This window comes from Monodon monoceros, unplaced genomic scaffold (assembly GCF_005190385.1).
Source record: "Monodon monoceros isolate NGI ecotype Baffin Bay Population unplaced genomic scaffold, NGI_Narwhal_1 Super_Scaffold_16, whole genome shotgun sequence".
NCBI lineage: Eukaryota > Metazoa > Chordata > Mammalia > Artiodactyla > Monodontidae > Monodon > Monodon monoceros.
Window position 1 is genome coordinate 52,169,357 of NW_021703772.1, and position 26,320 is coordinate 52,195,676.

The window sequence follows — 26,320 nt, forward strand, 5'->3', positions numbered from 1 at the left end:
CTATTATTCTTCAAGAAGTTCAACACCTTATCTGAACTTCAAAAATAAGCAGAACTGTAGAGAAATAATTATACCTAAACCAAGATACAGCAGAAGTCTTATTTCTTTTTCACTTGTCCAACTATAGATCTGAAGAATGCTTCATAATACTGCATAAGATATCTTAGGGGAGAGGAAGGAATCAACATTAAAGGGTTAGAAAATAAAAATATTGAGACTTCAGCAAAAAAATTAACATGCTAAATTAATAAATAGCCATATTAACCAAAATAATTATGACAAATCATATACAGAAGTATGCTAGTCAATCTCTATTTCCCACTAAAAGATTCTAAGAAAAATGTCTCTTCCTTTAACAAAGTTTCCCTCATGTATAAAAATTTCATAAAAACTAAATCTTACAAACTTTTTTCTAATTTTGCTACCACGTTAAAACCAATTTCCAATATGAAAAATGATGGAAGTAGAAATAAGCCTCACTATAAATACAGTCATGTGCTATTTTGCTAAGGTTTTGTTTGCTGTAATACAGAAGACTTAAGCACTGAAGGCAAACTGAATAGTTAATGATATACTGGCTTTTAACATGTGTCATTTTGAATGTGAATACAATCTGCAGTGTTGTTAACATGAGGGTTTTGTCCCTTTCTTTGATTGATCTAGCAAGAGATACTCGACATACCCGAGAACATTAAATAAGACAATCATTTAAAGATCTTAGGTTCTGATGGAACCACAAAGTAAAGCACTCAAAAACTGACAGCTGTAGTTGAGAGCCAATACCTCTAGGTGATAGGGAAACTTGGTATCTGCAATTTGAGGTAAATACCACTAGGTGGAACTCTTGTTACCTTGTTAGATAAGGGAGAACCAATCTGCCTTCTTTAAAAAAAAAAAAATCCTTTATTTTTACACACACACACACATAACACACGTGCACGTGAGGCAGGCATTAAATCGCTACATATATTTTAAATAGTGAAGGGAACATAAGGAACTAGGTTGACAGTTAAGGGCTTGATAACACTTCTCCCTGACATGTCAGAAGTCTTTCTAACTACAGCATAATTATGCTCAGGCTTAATACTGATGGTAAAAACTGCTGGCTTGACTATTTTATTGGGAGAAGTCAGAGGAGGAAGCTATTCAAGTAACTGTTATGTTTAAGACTTGAAAAATAATTGCCAGTGATCACAAGACACAACTCAACCCTTCTCGCTGTTATCCACCTAATTCACATTCAGAGACAACAGGAGGCCTACGTCACCCAGCCGCCCTCACTCCCATTAATGCATCATACTTACAGAGGGCACAAAATAAGTCTATTAAATAGTACGAGTTCTCTCTTCTTTGCTATAGGTTTCTAGTCTTTGCTCATCTATAAAGATAGGGTATTTAACACAAGATTCAAGTTACTTAACTCTTCTTTCCGGAAGCTGTCAGACAAATTTACTTTTTATCCCAACAGGTTTCTTAAGCAAGGTTCATAAGATACTTTTTCTCATATCATAAATCTAAAATTTATGTGCTTACTGATGTGCAAAGTGGCATACTTTTATTTACAATTAACAAACTCTCTGCTGATTACAAAGTTATTTGTAAAAGACACAAATTAATTACTTCTAGTTTTAAAATCCTTGGTTACATGAGAGTTTCTGTATAATCCATGAAAAACAATTAAATAAAAAAAACTGCATCCATCCCCTAGAATAAACTGACTGTGGAAAAGGATAAGTATTAAAGAATGCAATTCTAGGTTCTTACCTTTGGTGGCTTAAATGGATAATCAGATGAAAATGTGATATCCAGAAAAAACACACCACCTTCATATACAGAACCTGGTGGACCAAGTATAGTCGATCTCCATTCATAAATGTTATCTCCTTTAGGCCCAGCACTATTTAAAAGAAATTAAAAATCAATGTGTATATCTGTGATCAATGAACTTAACATCTTAAACCAATTAAGTATCAAAGGTAAATTAGCAACCTAGAACAATAAGAGATAAGTATAAAGGAAATAAGTCTCAACCAACTTGTGCATGCATGTGTGTATAAACATATTTGGAAATATTTCTAACTTACAGAAAAATCACAAAAACAAAGAACACCTGTATAACTTTATCCAGAATCCCATTTTGCTCATTTGCTTTATCAACTCCCTCTCTCCCCTCTCCATCTCCTAAAAAAAAAAAAAAAAAAAAAAAACCACACACACATACACAACACACAAAGTGCTTTTTTTCTGAACCATTTGAGAGTAAGTTGAATGTATCATGGCCCTTTCCCCATAAATATTTCAGGGTGCATTTTCTAATACAACTGCAATATAGCTACAATTTCAGTAAAAGTAAAATCTATACAATACCTACAATCTACAAAATAATGTTGTCAACTGAACCAATTAGGCCTTAGAAAAAAATCTTAATTTTCCTCCAGATACAAGATCCCAGTCTTGGGATCAAACATCTATACATCCTGTGCCTTTAGTCTCCTTTAATATAGAGCCTTTTAGCCTTCCTTTGCCTTCTATAATATTAATAATTTTGAAGAACACAGTTTTTCTTTTAATAGAATGCTCAGCATTTGGAACTCGTCTGATGTTTCCTTATGATTAGATGCAGGTAGTTCAGTCCTGGCTAGAAGAGAATGTAAGTGATGCTGTGTTCTCCTCAGGGTGTCACATCCAGAGGCACACTGGTGATGTTAATTTTCACTATCCAGATCAAGTGCTGTCCAATTTTCCTACTGCAACCAATAAGTAACCTTTGCAAATACCCCCACTCTTCATCAGAATTTCTCCCCTAGATTTAACATCGACTTGTGATTCTTGGCTAAACTAAACCTTACTATGATAGTGATAAAATCATAATTTTCCAACGTCAGCATTTCCTCCACATTTACCAGGTGGCCCCTGAGCCCCCTCTTCTCCTGATTCTATGAATATGTATGTGTATTGTTGGTGAGGTCTCATGGATTCCTATCTTTTTTCCTCATGATTTAGAATTCTTACTGAATTTAATTATTTTGACACTCAAATCACCCCAGATTTGGCCACTGGGAACACCTTCAAAATGACCCTGTATCCTTGTGATAGGCCACCATCATTTTTTTGAACACTTCCTTATTTTCTGGCCTAACGATATGTTCCAGGCTCCCATCCTTGGAATCTGCCATTTCTTCAAGGAGTCCTGGTTCCTTTTAGTGGGAATGTTGTTCAAGGTCTGTCTGAGTGCTAGGTGCTACTAAACCCCAAGTACATTACGTTGTGTTCAACACCATCATTTCATTTATAAACTACAATGAGAGATAATTCAAATAAAGTCTAAACTCACAGTTATTTGTTAGGAAGACACATCCAATGCCCCTTAAACCCTTTTCAAATTTACCTTACAGACTTCCATTTTTCTCTAACCTTTACACTATAGACTAACTTGACTTTCTGCACTAAGTTATGTATAAAGCTTTTCTTCTTTTAAAATGACCATCAGTTTATAAATGATCTGCATGTTTGATTTAATATAAGTGCAAACCAGCATTGATAAAGCAACCACACTAACTACAATAGGACATTCAGGTATACATTAAATGATTTAACTATAGCTTATTAATTCTGTAAAACATACACTGCAGACTGTAAACATCAAGTAGGCGATGCTATCAATAATCACTCTGACAACAGTTCATACAGAAAGGGTGGAGAAAACTTGACGGTACAATCAAAATGTTTACAGGATGTTTCAAAAACCTATTTTTAAGGCAGATATATATGAACTATAAAATCTTACTTTTATGGCCTATTTAGGGAAAATGCACTTTTGAAAAATACTATTTTCTAAGTTTTACGTATACACAGCAACTGGAACTAATTACAGTAATGGCTCATTGTTCTGTCATCATCTGAGAATCAGGTATATTCCTCAAGGGAATTTTCACTGTAACTAAAAGCATACAAAATGAAGTACCAATTTTGTTTAAAAAAAGAAGTTTAAACTGATTCAATGGCATTTCCTTTTCTAAGTTAATTTTTCCCTTGATGACTCAAAGTAATCGTTATAAAATTAAATTATAGTATGAGACTTTTATAGTACAGCTGCTATACTAAAATGTTTTAAACTACACATGTCACACACTGATAATAAAGATGACGACGACGATGATGAGCAGCTAAGGTTTACTTCATAATAAGCCAAGCATTTGTCAAAGCACCACAGTGTATATCTCATTTAATTCTCCTTACAAATCTATGAAGTAGGTACTATTATTTACATTCCTATTTTTAGATGAGGAAACTAAAGTTCAGAGAGTTAAATAACTTTCTGTATGTCCCACAGCTACAAAATACTCAGAGAATTTGGACAAAGTCTGAATAAATCTCTATTGACTTCAATAGTTTTGCTATATTTGTATTTCCTCTTATAATTTCAGTGCTACTATGTGTAATTTAATCTCCAGTCAAGTTTTGCAAACACTTACTTGGGTAGGAACCCAAGGAGAGCAATTCTCCAAAGAAACCAAATTTCCTCGGTGATATTCTTTGGTTCTTGGCAGAAGAACTATGTTATGCTTCAGATGGCTGGGGATTACTATATTTTAATGAATCACGGAATTTCAGCATGAAAAGGATCTGGTTGAAGCCAAACCCCTCCTTTTACACTTGAAGAAACCAATTCACAGAAAGTAAGCGATCCATTTTAACTCTGCTCTGCCAGTTGGTAGAAGAGCTGGAATTCCCACACCAAGTTCTTGGTTCTTAAATTTGCTGTCTTCTCAGTTATGCTACTCTGCTACAAGACACTAAGGATATGGTTATTGCAGCAGGATACGAAATGTGACTTTCCCTACTGTTTTGGAGTAGACCTAGTAGGGTTGCAGATTATGGCTGTGTTCTAAGGAACCTAGCCTAAGGTGATTTAGGGCTAAAAACCCAGCTCTTGCTGGCTGCCTTGCCTGGAGTAAGAGCCCCCATTTTCCTTCTCACAAAGGTGCCCCCTGCTAATCAAGATGGGGGGCTGGGGGCAGTAAGGAGGGTGTGTGTGGGTGTGCTGGAGGCACGACTGACTCCACCCTAATTCAAACGTAACATTTTATAGGCTAGTAATTGACCTGCCACTGAGGCTTCACAGCTGAGTAGAAAATGGGTGCTAATGCTGACAATCTCAAGATAGGTGCTAGCCACACCTTTTCACTAGTTCTCAATCTTCTCTCTTTCTCTTTTCCAAAAGGACAACACTCCAGCAATTCTACACTCCATCCTGGATCATCTATTTTTCCCTCTCTGGTGAATCATGCCCGCAAGAATGCTACAAGCGCCACTTCCCCAATCTTTATTTAAAAACTAACCACGATTCCTTTACCCCTTCCAGCTCTCATTTCAATTACCTCTAACAGGCTCTTAACTCCCGCCGCCACTCCACTGAAACAGCCCTCATCCAAGGTCACCAGTGACCTCATCACTAGACTCGATGCTCATTTCTCAATCTTCATCTTATTTGACTGGCCCAGCAACATTTGACACAGTTGGTCACTTCTTCCTCCTTGATATACTTTCTCTGCTTTGTTGCTAGAATAAAACATACTTACTGGTTTTCCTCCTAACTTTCTTTGCTTCTCCTTCTCAATCACTATTGCTGTTCCTTATCTCCCTAACCTCTAAATATTGCCAATCCTCCAGAGCTCAGTCCTTAAACCTCTTCTCCTTTCTAACTACATCTACTCTTTTGTTGATCTCCTGCAGTTTTACGGCTTCCAACAGCATCAGTAAGCTCTGAACCTACAAACCTGTATCTCTAGCCTACATTTCTATACTAAATTCCAGAGCTATACATCTAAATGCCTACTAAACACTCTTTATTTTGAACTCTAATATTTTGTATCCAGTAATTTTGAAAAGTTTAACATGCCCCAAACTGAATCCCAGATATTACAATTCCTCTTACAAGCTTCCCTAATTCAGCTAATGGCAACTCTTTATCATTCTAGTTCCTCAGGGCAAACACCTAGACCTCACCCTTGACAACACTCTTTCTATCCCACCTCCTGTAAATTCCACTGGTTTTATCTTCAAAACATACCTCAAATTCTACTACTTCTCCCTACTCCTACCACCTCAACCATAATTGAAAACACCAGCATTCTCTGTCTGGTTAATTACAATAGCCTCCTTGCTTCCACTTGAGACCCTAAGCCCCACCACAGTATTCTATTCTCAATGACAACCAGGCAGAGCGATAAGTAAATCAGATCACGGGACTCTGGTCAAAACCCTCCAACGGCTTACCTCCTTATTCTGTGTTAAAGTCAAAGTCTTCTGACCTATAAGGCCCATAACCACCACCATCCTTCTTATCTGCTCCTCCTTTCCTCGCTCAACTGGCTACAGCAACCTGTTTCTCCAACTAAAATGTACATTTCCACCTCAGGGTCTCCGCACCAGTGTCTCTGCCTGGAATGCTCTTCCTCAAGATACCCACATGGTTTGCGCCACCACCTTCTACAGGTCTTTCTTGGCTCAAAAGCCACCTTCTCAGTGAGGCCTTTCTTGGCCACTCTATCTAAAATGTCACAGTCTCCACACATTTCACCCGCCTTTCTATTTTTTCTCCATAGCATCTATCACTCTCTAACATATATTTTATCTATTTATCTTACTTATTATTGTCCGTCTCCCACTAGAACTGGAAGCTCCATGAGGCTGCAAGATGTGGACCAGGCTCTTCAACTTACGGTGAAATGGGCTTTTTATGCCCTGAAAATCAGATGTATTTTAATAACTCAAAGTGACTAAAGAGTTGTGGGATCTGCCCAAGGGGAGAGGAAAGAGAGATCTCATGGAGCAGTGGGCCCCAACCTTTTTGGCACCAGGGACCGTTTGCGTGGAAAACGATTTTTCCAAGGACCGGGGGTAGGGGGGATGGTTTCAGGATGATTCAAGCACATTACATTTATTGTGCACTTTACGTCTATTATTATTACATTAGTTCCACCTCAGTTCATCAGGCATTAGATCCCGGGGGTTGGGGACCCCTATCATAGAGCATGTTTAATGGCAGAGGAAAGGGGGAAGCAGAAAGGGAACTTTTCCTTAAATGGGTATCCCCTGCTTTTAAAAAATTCCCTTTATGCTCTTTGCTCTTATGAAAGACTTACATTAGTACCTGTTTTCACCAACCAAAAGAGATCCAAAGAAGATTTTCGCTTTTACAAAAACAGGTGAAAAGCAAAAACAGCGTTCAGTCTGTTCTGCAGTGAACATTTTAGAGACAGGGAGAGTGGCACCACCAAGCTCCTTCCCCTGGAACTACACTCAGCATCTCAGCATCAAGCCTCCATAGCTTTGAACTGTGTCTGTAAGCATCTGTGCTTTATCTCGATTTATTTTGTGCAGCCATTAGCAAGATGTGTCCTAAGGTAACTGCTTCTTCGCTTTACATCATTTAGGCTTACAAAAGGTTTTACAGGGACACTCTACTTTCAGATAGTGGGGTAAACATGTACTAATTTCATAAGAAAGGGTTCATTTACTTAGTAATTTACTTCACTGATACAGCAGAAGTAAAATTCATTCCAGTTCTGAGTCAAATTAGAAAAAAGCAGAGACAAAGTTAACAGGGACTTTGTTTACTGCAACCTCAATATTTTGCTAATGCCAAGTAGAAAGATCAATTGTTAAATTTCAGAATTGAGGACGTAAATTTTTTGTTTAAATACCACTAAGATAAAGAGTAGTATTTTATTTTACTGTTTTTCCCCTGCAAACATTACTTTCCTCCCTTTAAATACCATGTTTCCCATAGCTATTATATCTTCTGCACAAAACAAACAAAAGTAAAAGGCAGGCAGAAAGTTTAGATAGAGTGACAAACTTGCACCTGGGAATTTTCTGTTACTAGCTGCTCTTATTGTTAATGAGTAACAATATTTTAAACATTAGCAGCAAGAGGACTGATCTTAGCAAAATCCATTTTCTCATCACTTGAATATTCGTTCAGCAATTACTGTTACTGCAAGGGTCATAAACACTAGCCTTTTACACAGCACTGGAGTGATTCCCCACAAGAACTCTCAAATGCTTATTTAATTTAATAACAGATTCCCTTTTACAAATATCCTTTTCTTAACACAATGCTTTTTTATACAATTTTTAAATCTCATACTAAGCCAAATGCAAAGATTTACACTAAAATCTGTATGGTTTTTATCCCTATGGCAATCTTAAGAAGAGCTGAATTAAATTCAAGGAGAAAAGAATATAACATATGTCTGACTTAAGACGGACATAACTATGAAAAGTGGTGTACTGGTGAGTGTTCCGTCCTAAACCATTAAATTGTTAAAATAAATATACCCGTGTGTGTAGTGTGCATTTAAAAAAAAGTACTAATATAAAGTTCTTATTTAAGCGTGGGTTTAATTTTACGGCTACAGAAATGAAAGAGCTTGAACTAAGATGCCATATTGGTATAACTTCAACAGGCCTTATCCACCATGACTAAATTTTAAAATACTATATATTAATACAGAACCTGTTAAAATACAAATAAAATCAAAGAAGAACTAAATAAATGGAGAATACTATATGTTCATGAGTAAGAAAACTCAATACTGTCAAGATGTCAGTTCTTCCCATCTATGGATTCAATGCAAACGCATCAAAATCCCAGCCAATTATTTTGTGGATATCAACAAACTGATTAGAAAGTTTATATGGAGAGAAAAAGATCCAGAATAGCCAACTCAATATTGAAGGAGAACAAAGTCAGAGGACTGCCAGTATCCAACTTCAAGACTTACTATACAGCAACAGTAATCAAGACAGTGTGGTACTGGCAAAAGAATAGACGAATAGATCAATGGGACAAAACAGAGAGGCCAAAAACAGACCCACATAAATAAAGTCAAGTGATCTTTGACAAAGGAGCAAAGGCAACACAATGGAGCAAAGACAGTCTTTTCAAAAAATGGTCCTACAACAACTGGACACCCATATGTTAAAAAAATGAAATTTAGACACAGACTTTACACTCTTCACGAACATAAACTGAAGATGGATCACAGGCCTAATATAAAATGTAAAACTACAAAACTCCTAGAAGATAATATAGGAGAAAACTTAGTTGCCCTTGGGTATGGTGACGCCTTTCAGATACAGTACCAAAGACACAATACAGGAAAGAAATAATTGATAAGCTGGACTTCACTAAAATTAAAATATTCTGCTCTGCAAAAGACAACGTCAACAGAATGAGAAGACAAGTCACAGACTAGGAGAAAATATCTGCAAACAACACATCTGATTAGGACTGTTATCCAAGATACACAAAGAACCCTCAGAACGCAAAGAAAAAATGAATGACCTAATTAAAAAATGGGCAAAAGACATGAACAAAGATACCGCACCGAAGAAGATACACAGATGGCAAAAGAACATATTAAAAGATGTCCAACATCACATTTTGGTGTGGACTGAGTGTTTGTGAGCTGTCTCCCATCCACCCCCAAAGTTCATGTTGAAATTCCAACGCCCGACGTGGTGGTATGTGTGTGTGTGGGGGGCGGTGGCTATGGGAGGGAATTAGGTCCTAAGAATGCAGCCCTCAGGAACGGCATTAGTGAGTGCCCTTATAAAAGAGACCCCCAGAGTTCCCTTGCTCCTCCTGCTATGGAAGGACACAGTGAGAAGACAGCCATTCACGAGCCATGAAGCAGATACTCATCAGGCACCAAATCTGGAACTTCCCAGCTTCCAGAACTGTGAGAAATACATTTCTGTTGTTTACAAGTCACTCAGTCTATAGTATTCTTGTGAGAGCAGTCCAAATGGACTAAAACATCATTAGGGAACTCCAAATTAAAACAGCAAGATGTCACTACACACCTATATGAATGGCCAAAATCCAAAACACTGACAACACCAAATACTGGTGAGAATGTGGAGCAACAAAACTCTCATTCATTGTTGGTGGGAATGCAAAATGGCAGAGCTGCTCTGGAAGATAGTTTGACGGCTTCTTACAAAACTAAACATACTCCTACCATACAATCCAGCAACTGTGCACCTAGGTACTTAACGAATTGAAAACTTATGTCTATACAAAAACCTACACACGAATGCTTATAGTAGCTTTATCCATAATGGTCCAAACTTTGAAGCAAACAAGATCTCCCTCAGTAAGCAAATGGATAAATAAAGTGGTACATTCAGATGGTGGAACATTATTCAGCCCTCCAAATAAATAAGCTACCAAGGCATTAAAAGACATGGAGGAAACGTAAATGCATATTACTAGAAGCCAATCTGAATCATACATACTGTATGATTCCAACTATATGACATTCTTGGAAGTCAAAACTACAGAGATTGTAGAAAGATGAATGGTGGCTAGGGTTAAATGGGGAGGATGGGATGAACAGGCAGAACATACAGGATCTCTAGGACAGTGCAACTATTCTGTATGATACTACATGGTGGATACATGTCATTATACATTCATCCAAACCCACAGGACGTAGAATGCCAAGAGTGAACCCTAATGTAAACTAAAGACACTGAGTGATGACAGCGTGTCAAATGCAGGTTCATCAGTGGTAGCAGATGTACTGGTGTGGTGTGAGATGTTGGTAGAGAGGAGGCTGTGCATGTGGGACAGCAGGTACATGGGTACTCTGTACTTTCTGCTCAATTTTGCTGTGAAGCTAAAACTGCTCTAAAAATAACATTTATTAATTAAAAAAAATACAAATGAAGTTTAGAACAAGTAAATGTTTCCATATTAAAGCAAAAAGTACTGTTTCTTTAAGTGTTGGTTTATAGAAAGAGTTTGAAACACAATAATGTGTTTTAAAATCAGGTAATTTGGAACTTTGGATCACATTTTAACCAGTAATATAAATGGTGGTTTCAATGCTGGCTCACAAGTCAATTTAAACCATTTCCCCCATAACTTTAAGTGAGGTACCATGTATGTGAAGATCCAGACTTTTCTTTTACTAATGGAGACATCAAGAGTACCTATCCTCCCCTCCAAATCGCTAATGCAAACACCCACCACCCTTTCTCCTCCTAGTGCCTTCTACTGTCTCTTGGCTGAAGCCTATAGAGTTCTACCTTCCCTGTGACACAGGAAGGTGGAGTGGGGGGAGAAGGTATGTGTGAACTAGACTAAACAACCTTTGTACTGGGAAAATGTGTCCCAACAAGAACAGCAGCTGCAGCAACAGCAGCAACCATGTGCACTGACTGAGCATTTGTATGTTGCCAGGAGTCACTACATTAAATGCTGTATATCTCATTTAATCCTCACAGTAATACTATGAGATAGATACTGTAACTATCCCAGCTTCCCAGATGAGAAAACCAAGGCTCACAGCAGTTAAATAGCTTCCCCTAAATTCCCCTAAATTCCTGCTAATAGGTAGGCAGACACAGTCAGCCTATCTAGAGAGAATGCAATCTTAACCATATCTTTATTATTTCTTTCCAAACTTCAATTGTTTTATAAGTGAACAGGTCTATTCCTGACTGCTTTGGGAAAAGTTTTATTTCTCTAGGTTGAAAGTAATTAGGAGATCATCATTTATTAGGGAAATATAAGACAATGGGAGAGGGGAAATGGCTTAGGAAACAATACAGGCAAATAATTCCACTAACTACAAAATAGACCTAGAAATCTGCTAGCAGTTCACAATTATCTTCCCATTCCCCGCCCTCAGAGTGACCTCTTTCTGGTACACTTAAGGCCTTAGGAAGTCTGTGGTACATATTGCTTATTAAGCCATGCTGTGCCTTGTTGAGCATATGGATTCACTTTGAACCTGAAATATGCATTTGAGCCTTTGCAAAATTTTGCATACTTTCCACAAGACGAGTCAATGGAGAAAACAGAAACAAATTCATTCATTTATTCATTAAAGATATGAGTGTCTACTATTTTGTGCTGAGCACCTGTGCAGGAAACTAAAGATATAAAGGCCACTGCCTTCAGGGAGCTTACTGCCTACCTGGGTAGGTAGTGATTAGTCAAATGCTAGCACACACACAAATGCAGCAGAAAATGTGCTACAGAGGAGAGGTATACGTACTTTGCTGAGTGACAGGAAGATGTGACCTAGTCAGGAAGTTCAGGGAGGATTCACAGAGTTCACCAATGTTTGAGATGATATTTGAAACTCTTAAGTGGGAGTTAACTAGGAGAAGGTAAAAGGGAAGAGCTGGGGAAGACTGAACAGCATATGTAAATGCCCTGAGGCAGTAAGGAGCAAGGTGAATGGCAGCGCCTGGAAGCTAAGTCTAGTGTGGTAGAGACTCAAAGAGAACTGGGGGGTGGGGTGCGGTAAGAGATGAACTGAAGAGGGAATTAGTAACAAATATCCGTGCAGGACCCTGTTAGGCTATATTAAATAAACATCTTGTCTTTATCCTAAAAGCAACAGGGAGACATCAAAATATCTTAAGCAGGGAAGGGGGTCACACTAATATTTACATTTTGAAAACATTCCTTATATTGCCGTGTGGAAAATGGTCTGGAAGAGGACCCGAGAGGCTGTGTCAGTGGGCTACTGTGATAATTCAGGTGAAGATTACGGCAGACTGGACTAAGGTAATGCCAGAGATAAAGGGAAGAGGATGGATTTGAGAGGGATTTAGGAAGTAGAAAATCAACCAAACTTCTGTTTTTGGAATATGGGAGGTGAGGGAGAAGGAAATATCAAGAATAGTTCATAGTTTTCCAGACTGTACAACTGAGATGGATACAGATACCTTTTACTAAGATACACACAATGAAAAAGGAGCTGGTTCTGGACACACTAGGATTAAGCTGCCTTTGAGATACACAAGAAATAAATATGTCAATGACGTGTGTGTGTGTGGTGGGGGGAGGTGGGCTGTAAAAATAAATTTGGGAGACCTTGTACACAGGTGGTAACTAAAGTCCTGCAGATGGGATGAGCCAGACTGTGGAAAGAATACAGAGTGAGATGAGGAGATGACACCTGGGATGAGAGAACCACACGTAAGTCATGATAATATATGGCAGACCTGTGACAGGTGTGTAATAGAGGGACAAAAAAAAATAAATGGGAGCAAAGCAGAGGAGAGATTAATTACATGAAGAGATATGGGGGAAAGCTGGGTTTGAAAAGGATGTTATAGACTAAGGAAGACTTCATCTGGTAAGGACATGGGGATCATACCAGCTCACCGTGAGGAAAATAAAAAAGTAATTTGGAAAGATCTCTAAGACATATGTTAAATGGGGTTGGTGGGGGAACAAAAAAGAAGAAACAGAAAGAAAAAGGAAGGTACAGAACAGTGGATATGAAAAGCTATCTGCATGTGTATGCTGGCAATATAAACAGACTCTTTCTGGAAAGATACACAAGAAAATGGTAATAGTGGTTTCCTCTAAGAATAGTTCTCTACAGTAGAAAGAAAACCTACTTTTCACTGTATACTCTCTTCTATTCTATTCTGAATTGTTCACTATGTATAAAAAAAAAGTATTTTTTTTTACTTGTTTCTTAATTTAAAAAGTAAGGGGGGGGGGTGGGAAAAAAACAACAGAAAACCCAGTGAGTAAAGCAGTAAGGCCACAGGAGAAAATCTAAACCATAAAGGTTTTTAAATAGGCAGAGTGAATTTGTATGATATGCTATGTTATCCTCAATGCTAGCACTCTGGCACTAGAGATTTCCTAATTCTGGAATAACAAAGATTTAATAACAGCTTTTAGATATCTTAGGTAGCACCCTTTCCCCCATTCTTTGCACATTATAAAGTCTAGAGCTCATCCAAAATTTAAGCCATTTTGCCAATGCATTGTAAATCTGTATCACAAGTCAAACATATTTGACAGGATCATGTCATTTTAATTTACCACCTTCTACTTTAAGACAGAGTATGACTGGGTAAAATACAACTAGCAAGCTGATAAATGTACCAAGCTCTAGTCTAGTTTATCATGAAGCTTAAACTAAGCACAAACTCTAAAAGTACCTGTTTTTTTTTTAGTTTTTCTATATGTTTTGTTTTGGAGTTTGATTTGAGAGCCAAGTATGAATTGTGTTGTGTGCCGCATCTTTGTTCAAAACTTAATAATCCACACTGAATCCCTGACCCGCAAAAACCTTTCAAAATTAAATAAATCTACTTCCTGTTTATGTTCTGTTTTATGGAAGATCTTTTTCCTTAGCAGATAATGTAATTATAAAGCTTTATAATATAGATAGTACATATAGATATAAAACTGTAAGTGACATACTCCCAAAACTCAGGGCTAGTGATTCATTTTTGTAACATTTACTGAGTAACCACTATATGCTGGGCACTGTTAGGTACTGAAAATAGTGATGAACAGAATAGACATGACCTCTGCCCTCACAGAGATTATACAAATACTAAACAAACACCAGAAAATTATCAACATGAAATAATACTGGATAAATGCAAAGTTACTTACATAAGCGGAATATCTCCCAAAAAGGGTATAGGAAAAAGAGTGCTTAACAAACTGATCCTTTGTTTTTTTTTGTCCTAACACATCTAAGGAGTGGGTTATACTCCTGTCAGTTGACACTGGTTCACTCCAGTTATAGGGGAAGAGGGAGGGAAGGAAGAGTGTGGAGAAAAACTCCCAGGTGATTTTAATAAGCAACCCTCTTAAGAACTACTAAGTTGCCGCAACTAAAGATCCCGTATGCCGCAACTAAGACCCGGCACAGTCAAATAAATAAATATTAAAAAAAAAAAAAAGATAACTACTAAGTTCACTGATGGTATTACTACAGCTGAAACCATGGGTTGCAACTTTGGCTTCCAAGTGGAATCACCCATGGAGCTCTAAAAATTACTGATTCCTAGGCTGTAGCCCTGAGAGATTCTGATTTAATCAGTGTGGGAGTGTGCTGTGTGATCTGAGCTTAGAGAGATTTAAAAACTCATCAGGTGATATAAAGTGCAGCCAAGATTCAGAACAACTTGGGGGAGCAGGAGATCTGACATGCAGAAGAATGGGAAATGACAGAACAGAAACACAAGAAAATATTCTAATTCTCAGATATGACATAATTATCTAGGCTGTGTAACTGTTACTCTTATTGTACAGACAGATGTTAACAGGCTACGATAACTTCTTGCCAAAATTCGTTATCATCTTTGGATTATAGTGAATTTATGAAGGTAATGCTACTCTGGTTGGGCTCAGCCAGGGGCATGCCAGCCTCCCTGGACAACTTCCCTATCACCACCTCAAAAAGCTACAATGATAAGCAGCAGAATACAACAACTTGAAAAAAAAAAAATTGGTCAAATGAGAAAATGTCTCAAAAATATTCTTACTCATATAAGGCACAAATAATTTTGCCTATACATTTGTCTCTACAAAGTAAAATGTTTTCTGATAGTTTAAGATCCTTGCTCTTGCTGTTCTCTGCTTTCTTGCCTTTTCCCTCCCTCTCTGATTATAAACAGAAGCAGACTTAAAATCACAAATACCGGGTAGAGCAGTTAGAGATGGGCAAAATACTATTTAAAATAGTACATTTTGCATTTAACATGTATCATTAAGTCTAGAACATTAATCAGTAACATCACTAGATATTATTATGACCACCGTGCTATAAAATACTTTTAAAACAGACCTGAACAGTTTCAGACCTGCAACTACCATTTGGGGTCTTTAGTAATATCATCTAAAAGAATATAAAACAGCAATAAGGTTCACTAAGAAGATCAAAAATATATTAATCTATGTGACATAAAACAGTTCTACTGGCATAACCCTGGAATACTGAAAGCAGGTTAGAAATGTGAAATTATAAAAGCAGTTGCTGCACTGTAAGCTAAAATGCTCCTTAGGGTAAAGACCTTACAGAAAACACAACCTCCTACTGATGTTAACCCTGCATTCTCTATCACCTTGAAAGATCCCTTTTTTCCCCACTTCCATCTCTTACTATCTGGGTTTGCCCTGAAGTTCATCAGTCTTTAACTACCCTACTTTTTGTTATATATACCACAGATATCATTACACACACTATATATATTTACTGCTTAGAGATAACTTATTTCACATGAACTACATATAGATGGTTTCTAAATCTTTAATTGTAGTATGCATATTTTGCATTTATCACTCTGCTTCTTCAAGCACTACTTACTGAATGTTATACTTATCTGTCCAACTGTCACCTCAAACTCAACAAGGTCAAAATAATCTTCAAAATAAAACCTGGCCCTTCTAAAGACCAAAATTACAGTACTTGATAGCAAAAGTGTGGGAGGAACAGTCATGCTCACACATTACTGACGGGAGGAGAGAGGAGTATAACTTTTTAAAGGTTAGCTACATGTCTCAAGAGCCATTTGATCAAGTAATCCCACTTCCAAGAAGCTGTCCTAAGAGAATAAACAGAGATGTGGATAAAGATTTTTGTACAAGGAGGCTCAAAGTAAATTAACAATGAGACTCAAATGTCCAACAAAATGGTAATAGTTAAATGACGTGGTTTTCAATGAACTAGAATGTAGTCACTAAAAAATCAAGATTCTGAAGATTTACTGACACTGGAAAATGCTGATACCAGATTAATGTGCAAAAAGGTCACAACACTGTATTAGTAAGTAATCAAAGTGTAAAAAATATGTATATATATCATACTTTAAAGAGGATAGATGGAAACATTAACAGTGGTTATGTCTATACTGAAATCATAGTTGATTTTTATTATGTATATTTTTTGCTTTTGATTCTTATCAAATATTCTATAATAATTATACTTTTATAATCAGAAAATAAATGTTATTTAAAAAAATAGCACTTTCACTTATTGTTCAAGTTACACAGACTTGAGTTTTAAGCTTCCTTCTTCTCCAGGCCCCATATCCAATCATTCAACAAGCCCTTTTAAGCAATCGTTCTTATGACCCAAGAATGGAAGCAGCAAACTAACTGTATTGGGAAGGCTTAGAAATCCTCTGGAATCCTTGGAAAAATTCCTCATGTTTTTGATCATGCCATTTCTCCCACCTCCATGATCATCCTTGTCTCTTTCAATATACTTTATTGGAATTAATTAATAAATAGAAAGCCCTCCCTAATACTAAAGTGACTTCTCCCTCCTTCTGAACTAATTTAATACACACTGCTGTTTGGTTTTTTAGTTAGGTTACACAGATGGAGGGGCAACCAGAAGAAGAGCACAGCAGCTTGAGGTCAAGGCAGAAAACATGAAACATGTAAACAACCCCTGAAGGCACCGAATAGCAACATGTTACACAATAACAGCCTTGAGTTAACAGGACAAGACTGAGTGATGCTCAGTACATATTCTGTTTCCCAAGACAAGTCAAACATTAATTTTCAAACATCTGGAAAACTTAAAATGTTCTTGAAAACTGATGTGTTAGACCAAAGAGACATGACAACTAAATGCAATGTGGTATCCTGGAATGGATCCTGGAACCAAAAAGAGAGTATTAGTGAAAAAAACAATAAAATCTGAATAAAGCCTGCAGTTCAGTTAGCAGTAATTTACCAGTATTAATTTCTTAGTTTTGACAGATATTAGCAGAAGGTTTCACAAATATTTTCTCATTTCCAATTGCTTTCTATTGCCTAAGGCATAGGCACCATTACAGTACTAAGTCAATAGTGCTAAGGTCCGCCCAGATGAGAGAGGAAGTCTTCTGCTTCACACTCCAATGCTCTTCTAGACTACGTTGCCTCGTGTCCAAGTCTTGGTTGTCATTCAATCCACTGAGTGAAAGCACCAGCCACGGAATGAATATAGTTCTATTTGACAAAACCTTATCACAATTTGCAGTATTAAGAACCCTTTTGTTTCACGGCACTCACAGAAAACCCTGACATCCATTTTAGCCATTAGTACGTAAAATATATTTCATACTAAGCTTGCATTACTGTTCAGTGCCCCTATGAGGAGAGGTAAAGGGCTTTGTCTCAAGTGCTATTAAACACTCTAAAATCTACTTTTAAAAGGAAAAAAAAAATGTCAGTGAATCTTTGAGGCACTACTCTTCACTGTACTTCTTTAGAGAAAAGGAAATGTGCTGAAGCATCAGAGGAAACACTAAGAGCCTACTCATGAAAATTCAAGTCTCCCGTTCTTCCAAGGTAAAGACTATTTCATTTACGGCACAGTCCAACTCTTTTGATCAACCTAACAATATGATAGTAAGGAGAATACTTTTATAAAAATCCCAGAAACTGTTTTGTTAAATGACATTTAAACTATGATTACTTTGAATATTATAGTTGCTGAAAAGTGATTTCCTTTGTCATCAGGCTAAACAGTTTTTCCAGTATTTTAACTTATGATACACCTGAAAGCTCTAGTGATTACTCACCCTCATCCTTTATATTATACTTTACACTAAATAGAGATTACAATTTCTTCTAACCTTAGAGGTTTAGATGTTATAGCATTTTTATACGTCCCAAAGCAGCTAGTATAATGCTTTCCACATAATATTTAATAAAATGCTTGTTGAGTAAATGTCAAGCATGATAAAAGGCATCATGGCACAAGATTGATTCTTTATAAAAATATTTTTTGTTCTATCCACCAATTTTTTATTTTATGTACATCAGAAATCAGGCACTGTAGACCGTGGTATGGATAAAAAAGATAAATAAAATGCCACATAACTAAATTTACAGAATGGTTGCAACACAGTGTAACATGTGCAGAACTACAGACAGTTCAATGTCCCATGGAAGGATGAAGGAGGATGTATGAACTCTGCTTAACTGTGTAGAACAGAAGGCTCTATGCATGCCTGAATATAAGGCAATCCACCATTTTCCCAGTACAAAGAGAAAAAAAAGTTTTTTCCCTCCAATCTAATTACATCAATTTTTAGGAATGTCAAGCAAACAGTCAGCCATTTAAAATATTCACTAGTTTTGAGATATTTAAAATCACCCAATAAAATAAGAAATTAACTTGCAAATAATGCTTTTCTCTACTCATGTTTCATTAAAATTTTATTCAGCTCCTTGACATCAGTGTCCTCACCATCACCAGAATCCTTTTCTAGAGTACACGATTCTTCACTCCTAAGTTATCGAGATACAGCACTTTTTGATTCTACAATTGACACCATTATCACAAATCTTATGGTGGCCAAAAGTACGACTTGTACAATCTTTAAATGTTTTTTCGTTCAACCTAAAAGCATATTCATTATAAACTCAATGGGACCACTTATTATATTCCTTTTTACATGTTTTAATCAGCTTTGTTGAGTTATAATTTATAATAAAATTCACCATTTTGAAGCGGACAACTGGTTAAGTTGCAACAAGTATATATAGTTCTGTAACATCACCACAATCATCATACAGAACATTTCCACTACCCCAACAGTTTCCTCATGTCCCTTGCAGTTAATCTCCTCTCCCCACCCCTATCCCCTAAGAACTACTGATCTGCTTTCTGCCATCACAGTTTTTCCTCTTCTAGAATGTCATATCAGTAGAAGTATAGAGTAAGCAGAACTTTGAGACTGGGTTCATTCATTTAGCCTAATCCCTTTAGACTCATTCATGTGGTAGCATGTATCAGTAGTTCATTCTACTACACAGATATATCACAATTTTTATTCACTCATCCAGTCTGTAGACACTGGATTATTTTCAGCTTTTGGCTATTAGGACTACAACTGCTGTAAATATTCAAAGTACATCTCTGTAAAAACATGTTTTCATTTCCCTTAAGTAAATGCCTGTAAGTGGTATTGGTGGGTGTATTCGTTTCCTAGAGCTGCCATAACAAAGAATCACAAACTGAGTGGCTTAAACAACAGAAATTTATTCTCTTCCACTTCTGGAGGCTAGAAGTATGAAATCAAGGTATTGGTAGGGCCATGCTCTCTTGAAGCTTCTAGGAAAGAACCTGCTCCATGTCTTTTTCTTAGTTGATGTTAGTGCCTGTAATCCTCAGCAGTCCATCTCTCCCCTCTGTATCCTCCTTGTCTCTCTCCTCTTCTTGGGAGAACACAGGTCATACTGGATTAAGAAATCCCTACTCAAGTAAGACCTTATATTAAGCTACAATGACTGTATTTCTAAATGAGGTCACATTCTGAGGTACTGAGGGTTAGGACTTAAACATACCTTTGGCGGGGGGTGGGGGGCGCGGGCACAATTCAAACCGAACAATGAGTCATACGGTTAAGTGTACGTTTATAACAACAAATTGCCAAACTATTAGTCAAAGTGGATACACCATTTTGCCTTTTCAACCGCAAACGTATGACAGCTCCAACCACTCCACATCCTCCCCAACACTTAGTATGATTTTTTTTTAAATTTTAACCATTCTAGTCTGTGTGTAGTTGTACCTCACTGTGATTTTAAATACATTTCCTTCATGACTAATAATGTTACGCATCACTGGAATTTATACAGTTTTGTAGGTGGCATGTACATTCAATCTTTTGCCCATTCTGAACTGGTTTGTTTTTCTTATACTTAAGATATAAGAGTTCTTTATAGGTTCTGGATACAAGTCTTTTATCAGACATAGGTTTTGCAAATACTTTCTCCCTGTTTGTGGCTTGACTTTTCATTTTCTCAATAGTTTTCTATTTTGATGAAGTCCAATTTACCCGTTTTTGTTCTTTTATTTCATGCTGCTTGAGGCCTAAGAAATCTTTGCTTAATCCAAGGTCATAAAAACTGTCTCATATGTTATGTTCTTGACGCTTTATTACATTAGCCTCTACATTAAGACATGACCCATTTTGAGTTAATTTTTATACATGACGCAAGGCAAAGGTCAAGGCTCACTGTTTTGCACGTGGATATGCAGTTATTCTACACCATCTGTTGAAATCCTTTCCCTACTGAATTGCCTTGGCACATTTGTCAAAAATCAACTGACCATTTTTGTGTTGATCTATTTTGGGGCTCTCAATTCTGTTCCACTGATCTATATGTCTATCCTTATGCCAATACCACACTATCTTGATTACTATAGCTTTATACAGTATGTCTTGGAATCAAGTAGTCCGAGTCCTCCAACTTTGTTCTTCATTTCCAAAAATTATAATGTCCAAGGTGGTACCAGTTGTATCCAGCCAGTACTTCCATCCTGTTCATTTCAATTAAAAATTTGGTATTTCAATGATACTGCTCAAGAAAATGAGGATTATGTCTCTGCTGTTTAAAAAATGTACTGTATTGATATTACCTACCACACTGGAGACTTACATATATAGATAAGTATAAATACGTACTTCGAGTGTGTGTATGTGGATATATATACACACTTACTTAAGTGTGTGTGTATATACTTACTTTAATATATACCTCTAGGGTTCAATATCACATAAAATAAATCTTGAATCCAAAGACAGCTGACTACTGAAGGATTAAAAAAATTCGTTATAAGCATATATTGCCCATTATGTGACCCTCCTCTTGTCCCCATACTGCCATTGCCAAGAACCCTGGGAACATATAAAGTAAAACTTGTATTAACAATAATAATTATTTTAAAGTGAACTCATACTCTTTAGGAACATATTTAAAAATCAATAGAATGATGAAAATTCTTGCGCATAAAAAAAGAAAAATTACTAGTTGTAAGGACTAGCTGTTCTTACAACTAGTAATTGTGGCAGCAAAAAGAATACCCCAGGAAAAGGAATATTTTATGAGTGTGTGTGTATAACAAATACATACTAATATTCTTATAAGGATATTTTATATATATCATTATATATCCATCCTTATATACCTTATATATCTATGTCTGTCTATCTCCATATATATACTTTCATATATATCCTTGCATCATACAAATCATCGAACAGCAGGTATCTTAGAAATTTTTCACTTGGAGTATTAAATTTTCATTGCTGAAAATGGTTTTGTCCCTTAAAGAGGATGCACACAAATACTGCAACAAAATGGTTCTTTTGCTATATATACACAAAAATTAAAGGTTATGAATACTAAGCCAGAATTTTGTCATTTACCTACACAGAATTTATTTACCTGGAATTATATAAAATGCTAGTATCTTACCTTACCTCTTTCTCTACCTTTCATAAATTACAAGTCTCAAACCAATTCCTCCCTGAAGATATTATTATATATCCTTTAACTGAAGATATTATTATATATCCTTTAACTTTAGAAAAATTTCCATGACAATGATAGATATTATATATCCTTTAACTTTATATCCTTTAACTTTAGAAAAATTTCCATGACAATGATAAAGTTGTGTTTTCTATTACTAAAACCATTTCACCTGTCCTTCATATTTTGTCCTCCTCAGTACCTGCTTTGAAACTTCAATATAAATAGAAATGAAATACAATTCAAAAACATACTAAAATTTGAGCAGGGCATAAAATAATATTACATCATGCTAGCTCCAAGAAATTTCAGATAGTGTTAGATAATCCTAAAATTACAAGAAACATTTGCCCATAAATTTCAGTGATTCTGAATCATAGTTGGAAATAAGGAAGCACACTTGAAAACTATATTTTTTCAATCTCATTTCCTTTGCATGTCCAAATTATGGTGATACACTTAAATTTTTCTCTTTTACATTCAGAGACTGTCAATTTTTCTTATTCAGAAAAAAAAAGAAATACCTGGTAAAAAGATTGAGAGAGTTAACTATAAAGAAATGCACACAAATGAGAAAGTTCTAAGATGCAAAGAACATATGCAAAAACAGTGAATGAGTCACTGTAATATTTTTTGAAACTTCATTATCCTATCCATACTATCTATGTTACAGAGGTTCCCTTTGATAGGGGTTATTTGAATAAGTTAGCTAAATGATTTTTCTGTAGTCTATATATATGAAAGAATGATATACATTTTTATCAGTAGAAGCTGACTCTACAGAGAAATAAATGTCACCAATTAAAAATTAATGTTGAATATATTATTTCATACAATTACTACCAGATGAATAAGTAGGGCTGTGTTCTATTTTTCTTTCCCTTTGAAATAATGAGGCTTTCATAAGATATTACTTCAATATGAAAGTTCATTTTGTCAGAGATGTCTCCCAAGGAAAACTGAACACAGAATCTGCTTAAAGTAGCACTAGAAGATTCTACTTCTTCAGAGAAGAAAAACCTCAGAAGAGTGATTATCAGTAGGTTTTGGTTTCCAGGTTTTGCTATTGGAGTCCTTCCCTGATGTAGGTTTCCCATTGCAGAAAATACTCTTGGATGATAAACACAGGTTATATGGAATTTCCAAAGTGGCATTTGTGAGCCGGGCAAACTCTGAGTTAGACAGAAACAATGGCATTTAAAAAATTGTTAGTCTGGAACCATTTCAAATCAGGAAAGGAGCTGATTGGAGTTAAAATGTTCCAAAGTCTTTGTGTTACATGAGAGGTTGTTAAGATATTAACTTAGAACTTCTTTAAGTACTAAGAACTTCTTTAAGTAGGCATGGTAAAATTTCAAGGGAACCGTAAGAAAACAGAAAGTGTGTATCTTCTAAAAATAAAGAGGAAAAAAAATGAAAAAAAAAAGAAACTAATAAACATGTAAAAAATCTACAATAAATTTAAAAAGGGAGAAAGAAGAAGTGCAAGAAGGTAATAGTGAGACAGGGACAGGAAAAGACAGAAAAATAGGAAGTACTAAGTAGATAGTAGAAACAAGCCCCAGTCCAATAAATATAAATGGATCACTTTTCAAAGATTGTCAAAGTGAATTCTCTCTGTCCCACACACACATACACACAAAGAGTAATAAGGTATTTTTAAAAGACAAAACCCAAAAGCTATAAAGATAAATGTTTCAGGGAATTCCCTGGCTGTCCAGAGGTTGGTACTCGGTGCTTTCACTGCCATGGCCCGGGTTCAATCCCTGGTTGGGGAACTAAGATCCGCAAGCCATGTGGGAAAGCCAAAAAAAAAAAAAAAAGATAAACATTTCAATTTACTGAGGCATATGATTTCAAACTTGCTTTAGCTAATAAAATAGCCTCAAGATACACTGCTATGGGAGAGATTAAACAAATGCACACATTTTCATGCTTGTTTTTGATAAGTAGGAAAGAAAAGAAGATATAAAATATCTGAACACACAATTACTGAGCTTTATATAATGGAGACAAACAGAACCCTAAACCTAACAATCAGAGAAGACACATTTTTTGAAACATACTGAAAATACTTACAAAACCTAACAATGTATTAGGCCAAAAAGGACATCTCAACAAATTTTTAGAACCACAGTATCAGAGGAACCACAAAAACAGTACTTAGAGGTAAATTTACAGTTCACAGGCTTACATTACAGAAGAAAAGTTGATGATTAGTGAGCTAAATACTCAAACTAAAAAAAACTACAAAGAGAACAACAGAATAAGCTACAATAAATAAGAAAGGATTACAAAGGTAAAAGTATAAATTAGTGAAATAGAATACAAACACAAAATAGAGAATCAACAAAGATTAAAAGTGTTTTTTATTTATTTTGGCCAAGACTAATGAAATATACAAACCTGTGACAAGACTGACTGAAAAAAGGCACAAACAACAGACAAGAAAAAAATCTTAGACAAATGGTCCTACTCCTAGAAAAATATTAATATAACTTACCAAAAGAAACAGACTATGAGAACACTGCTATTATCAATTAAGAAGTGGACTAGTAGATAATCTCTACCTTTTCTTTATGCCAAGCCACTCCAAATATAAAATTACCAGGTCCAAATACTGTTTTACAGAAGAGTTCTATTAAATTTTAAGTAGATTTTAAGTAGAAGATCATTCCAATCTTAAAATTCTTTGAAGAACCAAAAAATTTCTTCTCTGAGACCAATATAACCTTGATATTAAAAACAGGCTAATAAAGCAGAATTTTTAAAAAAGAGTTAAAAGCTAATCACACTAACGAACATAGACGAAAAACTCTTAATAATAAACCACATCCAAAAGTGTTTATATTAAAAAGGATGATATATCATGACCAAATTGGGAATGCAAAGTTAGTTTGACATTAGAAAAATTATACAAATGCAATTTCTCATATTAATAGACTAGAGAAAAAAACATGACTATTTCTTTCAATAGCAGATAAGCATTTGATGAAAATTTTAATACCCAATGAAGAGTTTCCATAAGAACACCACAAACAACAAAAATACCGTCTTAGAAAAACAGAAAAAAGGACTTCATTAACTGATAAACAGTAATCTTTCAAACATACACATCAAACATCATTTTTAAAGACAAAAATTTGTACCACTCTGTGTAAAATCTCAAACAAGACAGGAAACCCACTTATGACCTAGTGGATATTACAGTAAGATAAAGAACTAAATGGAAAAGGGATTAAAAAAGAAGAACGAAAACTGTCATTTGGAGATAATAAAACTGTCTACATAGAAAGCACAAAAAATGTTTAAGTAAATTATTAGATTTGATAAAAGTGTTGAGGCAAGGTTGCTAAATACAAGGACAGAAAAAAAAGTCAACCTAATTTCTAAATAGAAGAACAGGAACAAACTGAAATTTTTAGATGATGTAATTTACAATACATATCATCAAAATTCTAAATACTTAGGAAAAAATCTAGTAAAAGATGTACAATACTTACATAGAACAAGTTATAAAACATAACTGTAATCAAAGAAGTCCTAAATTAATGCGGTAATGTATATATTCATGGACAAAGAGATTCAACATTTTTAAGAATTTCACTTCTCTAATTTGATAAACAAGTTCAATAAAATTCCAATCAAGACCACAAAAAGAATTTTTCAAGAATTTGATAAGCTGATCCTCAAATTATATGGATCAGTCAAGCAGCTCCTGATGAAGGAGGAGGCATGGATTCTTGCCCTAACAGATATCAAGACCCAATAGAGTTTTAGTAATTAAAACAGTACCATGTAGTATCTGTGCAGAGATAGAAAATCTGATCAATACAACAGGAGAGCCCAGCATGGAACCATGCACAGAATCATGAAATGACAGAAATGGTACTCTAGTCGACAGAGAGACTATTTAATAAATCATACTAGAACAGTTATCCATACGGGGAAAAATGCAACTGGACCATGAACTTACACTATCCAAAGAACCAATTCCAAATAGATTTAAAATAAATATGAAGGACAAGACTTTAAAAATAAAATATTGATAGTATCTTCAAGGCCTTAGAGCAGGTGAAGAGTTCTTAACCATGACCTAAAAAGGTTCTAACCATGTAAGAGAATGATACACATGGACTAGGGAAAAAAAATCAAGAAGTCTGCAAAGTGTCCGTATTGATAAGCATATATAGCAAAGAGAATGACTGC

General features: G+C 35.7%; 1 protein-coding gene across 5 annotated transcripts in view; it reads right to left on the reverse strand.

Annotated features, from left to right (window-relative positions):
- The window catches only part of UBE2E3 (ubiquitin conjugating enzyme E2 E3), a 105,622-nt gene that overhangs the window by 17,717 nt on the left and 61,585 nt on the right, over positions 1–26,320 (reverse strand). For all 5 annotated transcript variants that reach the window (XM_029226090.1, XM_029226087.1, XM_029226089.1 and 2 more), the window contains one exon: positions 1,765–1,897. In XM_029226090.1, the coding sequence (XP_029081923.1) occupies positions 1,765–1,897 (133 nt within the window). The remainder of the gene's footprint in view (positions 1–1,764; positions 1,898–26,320) is intronic.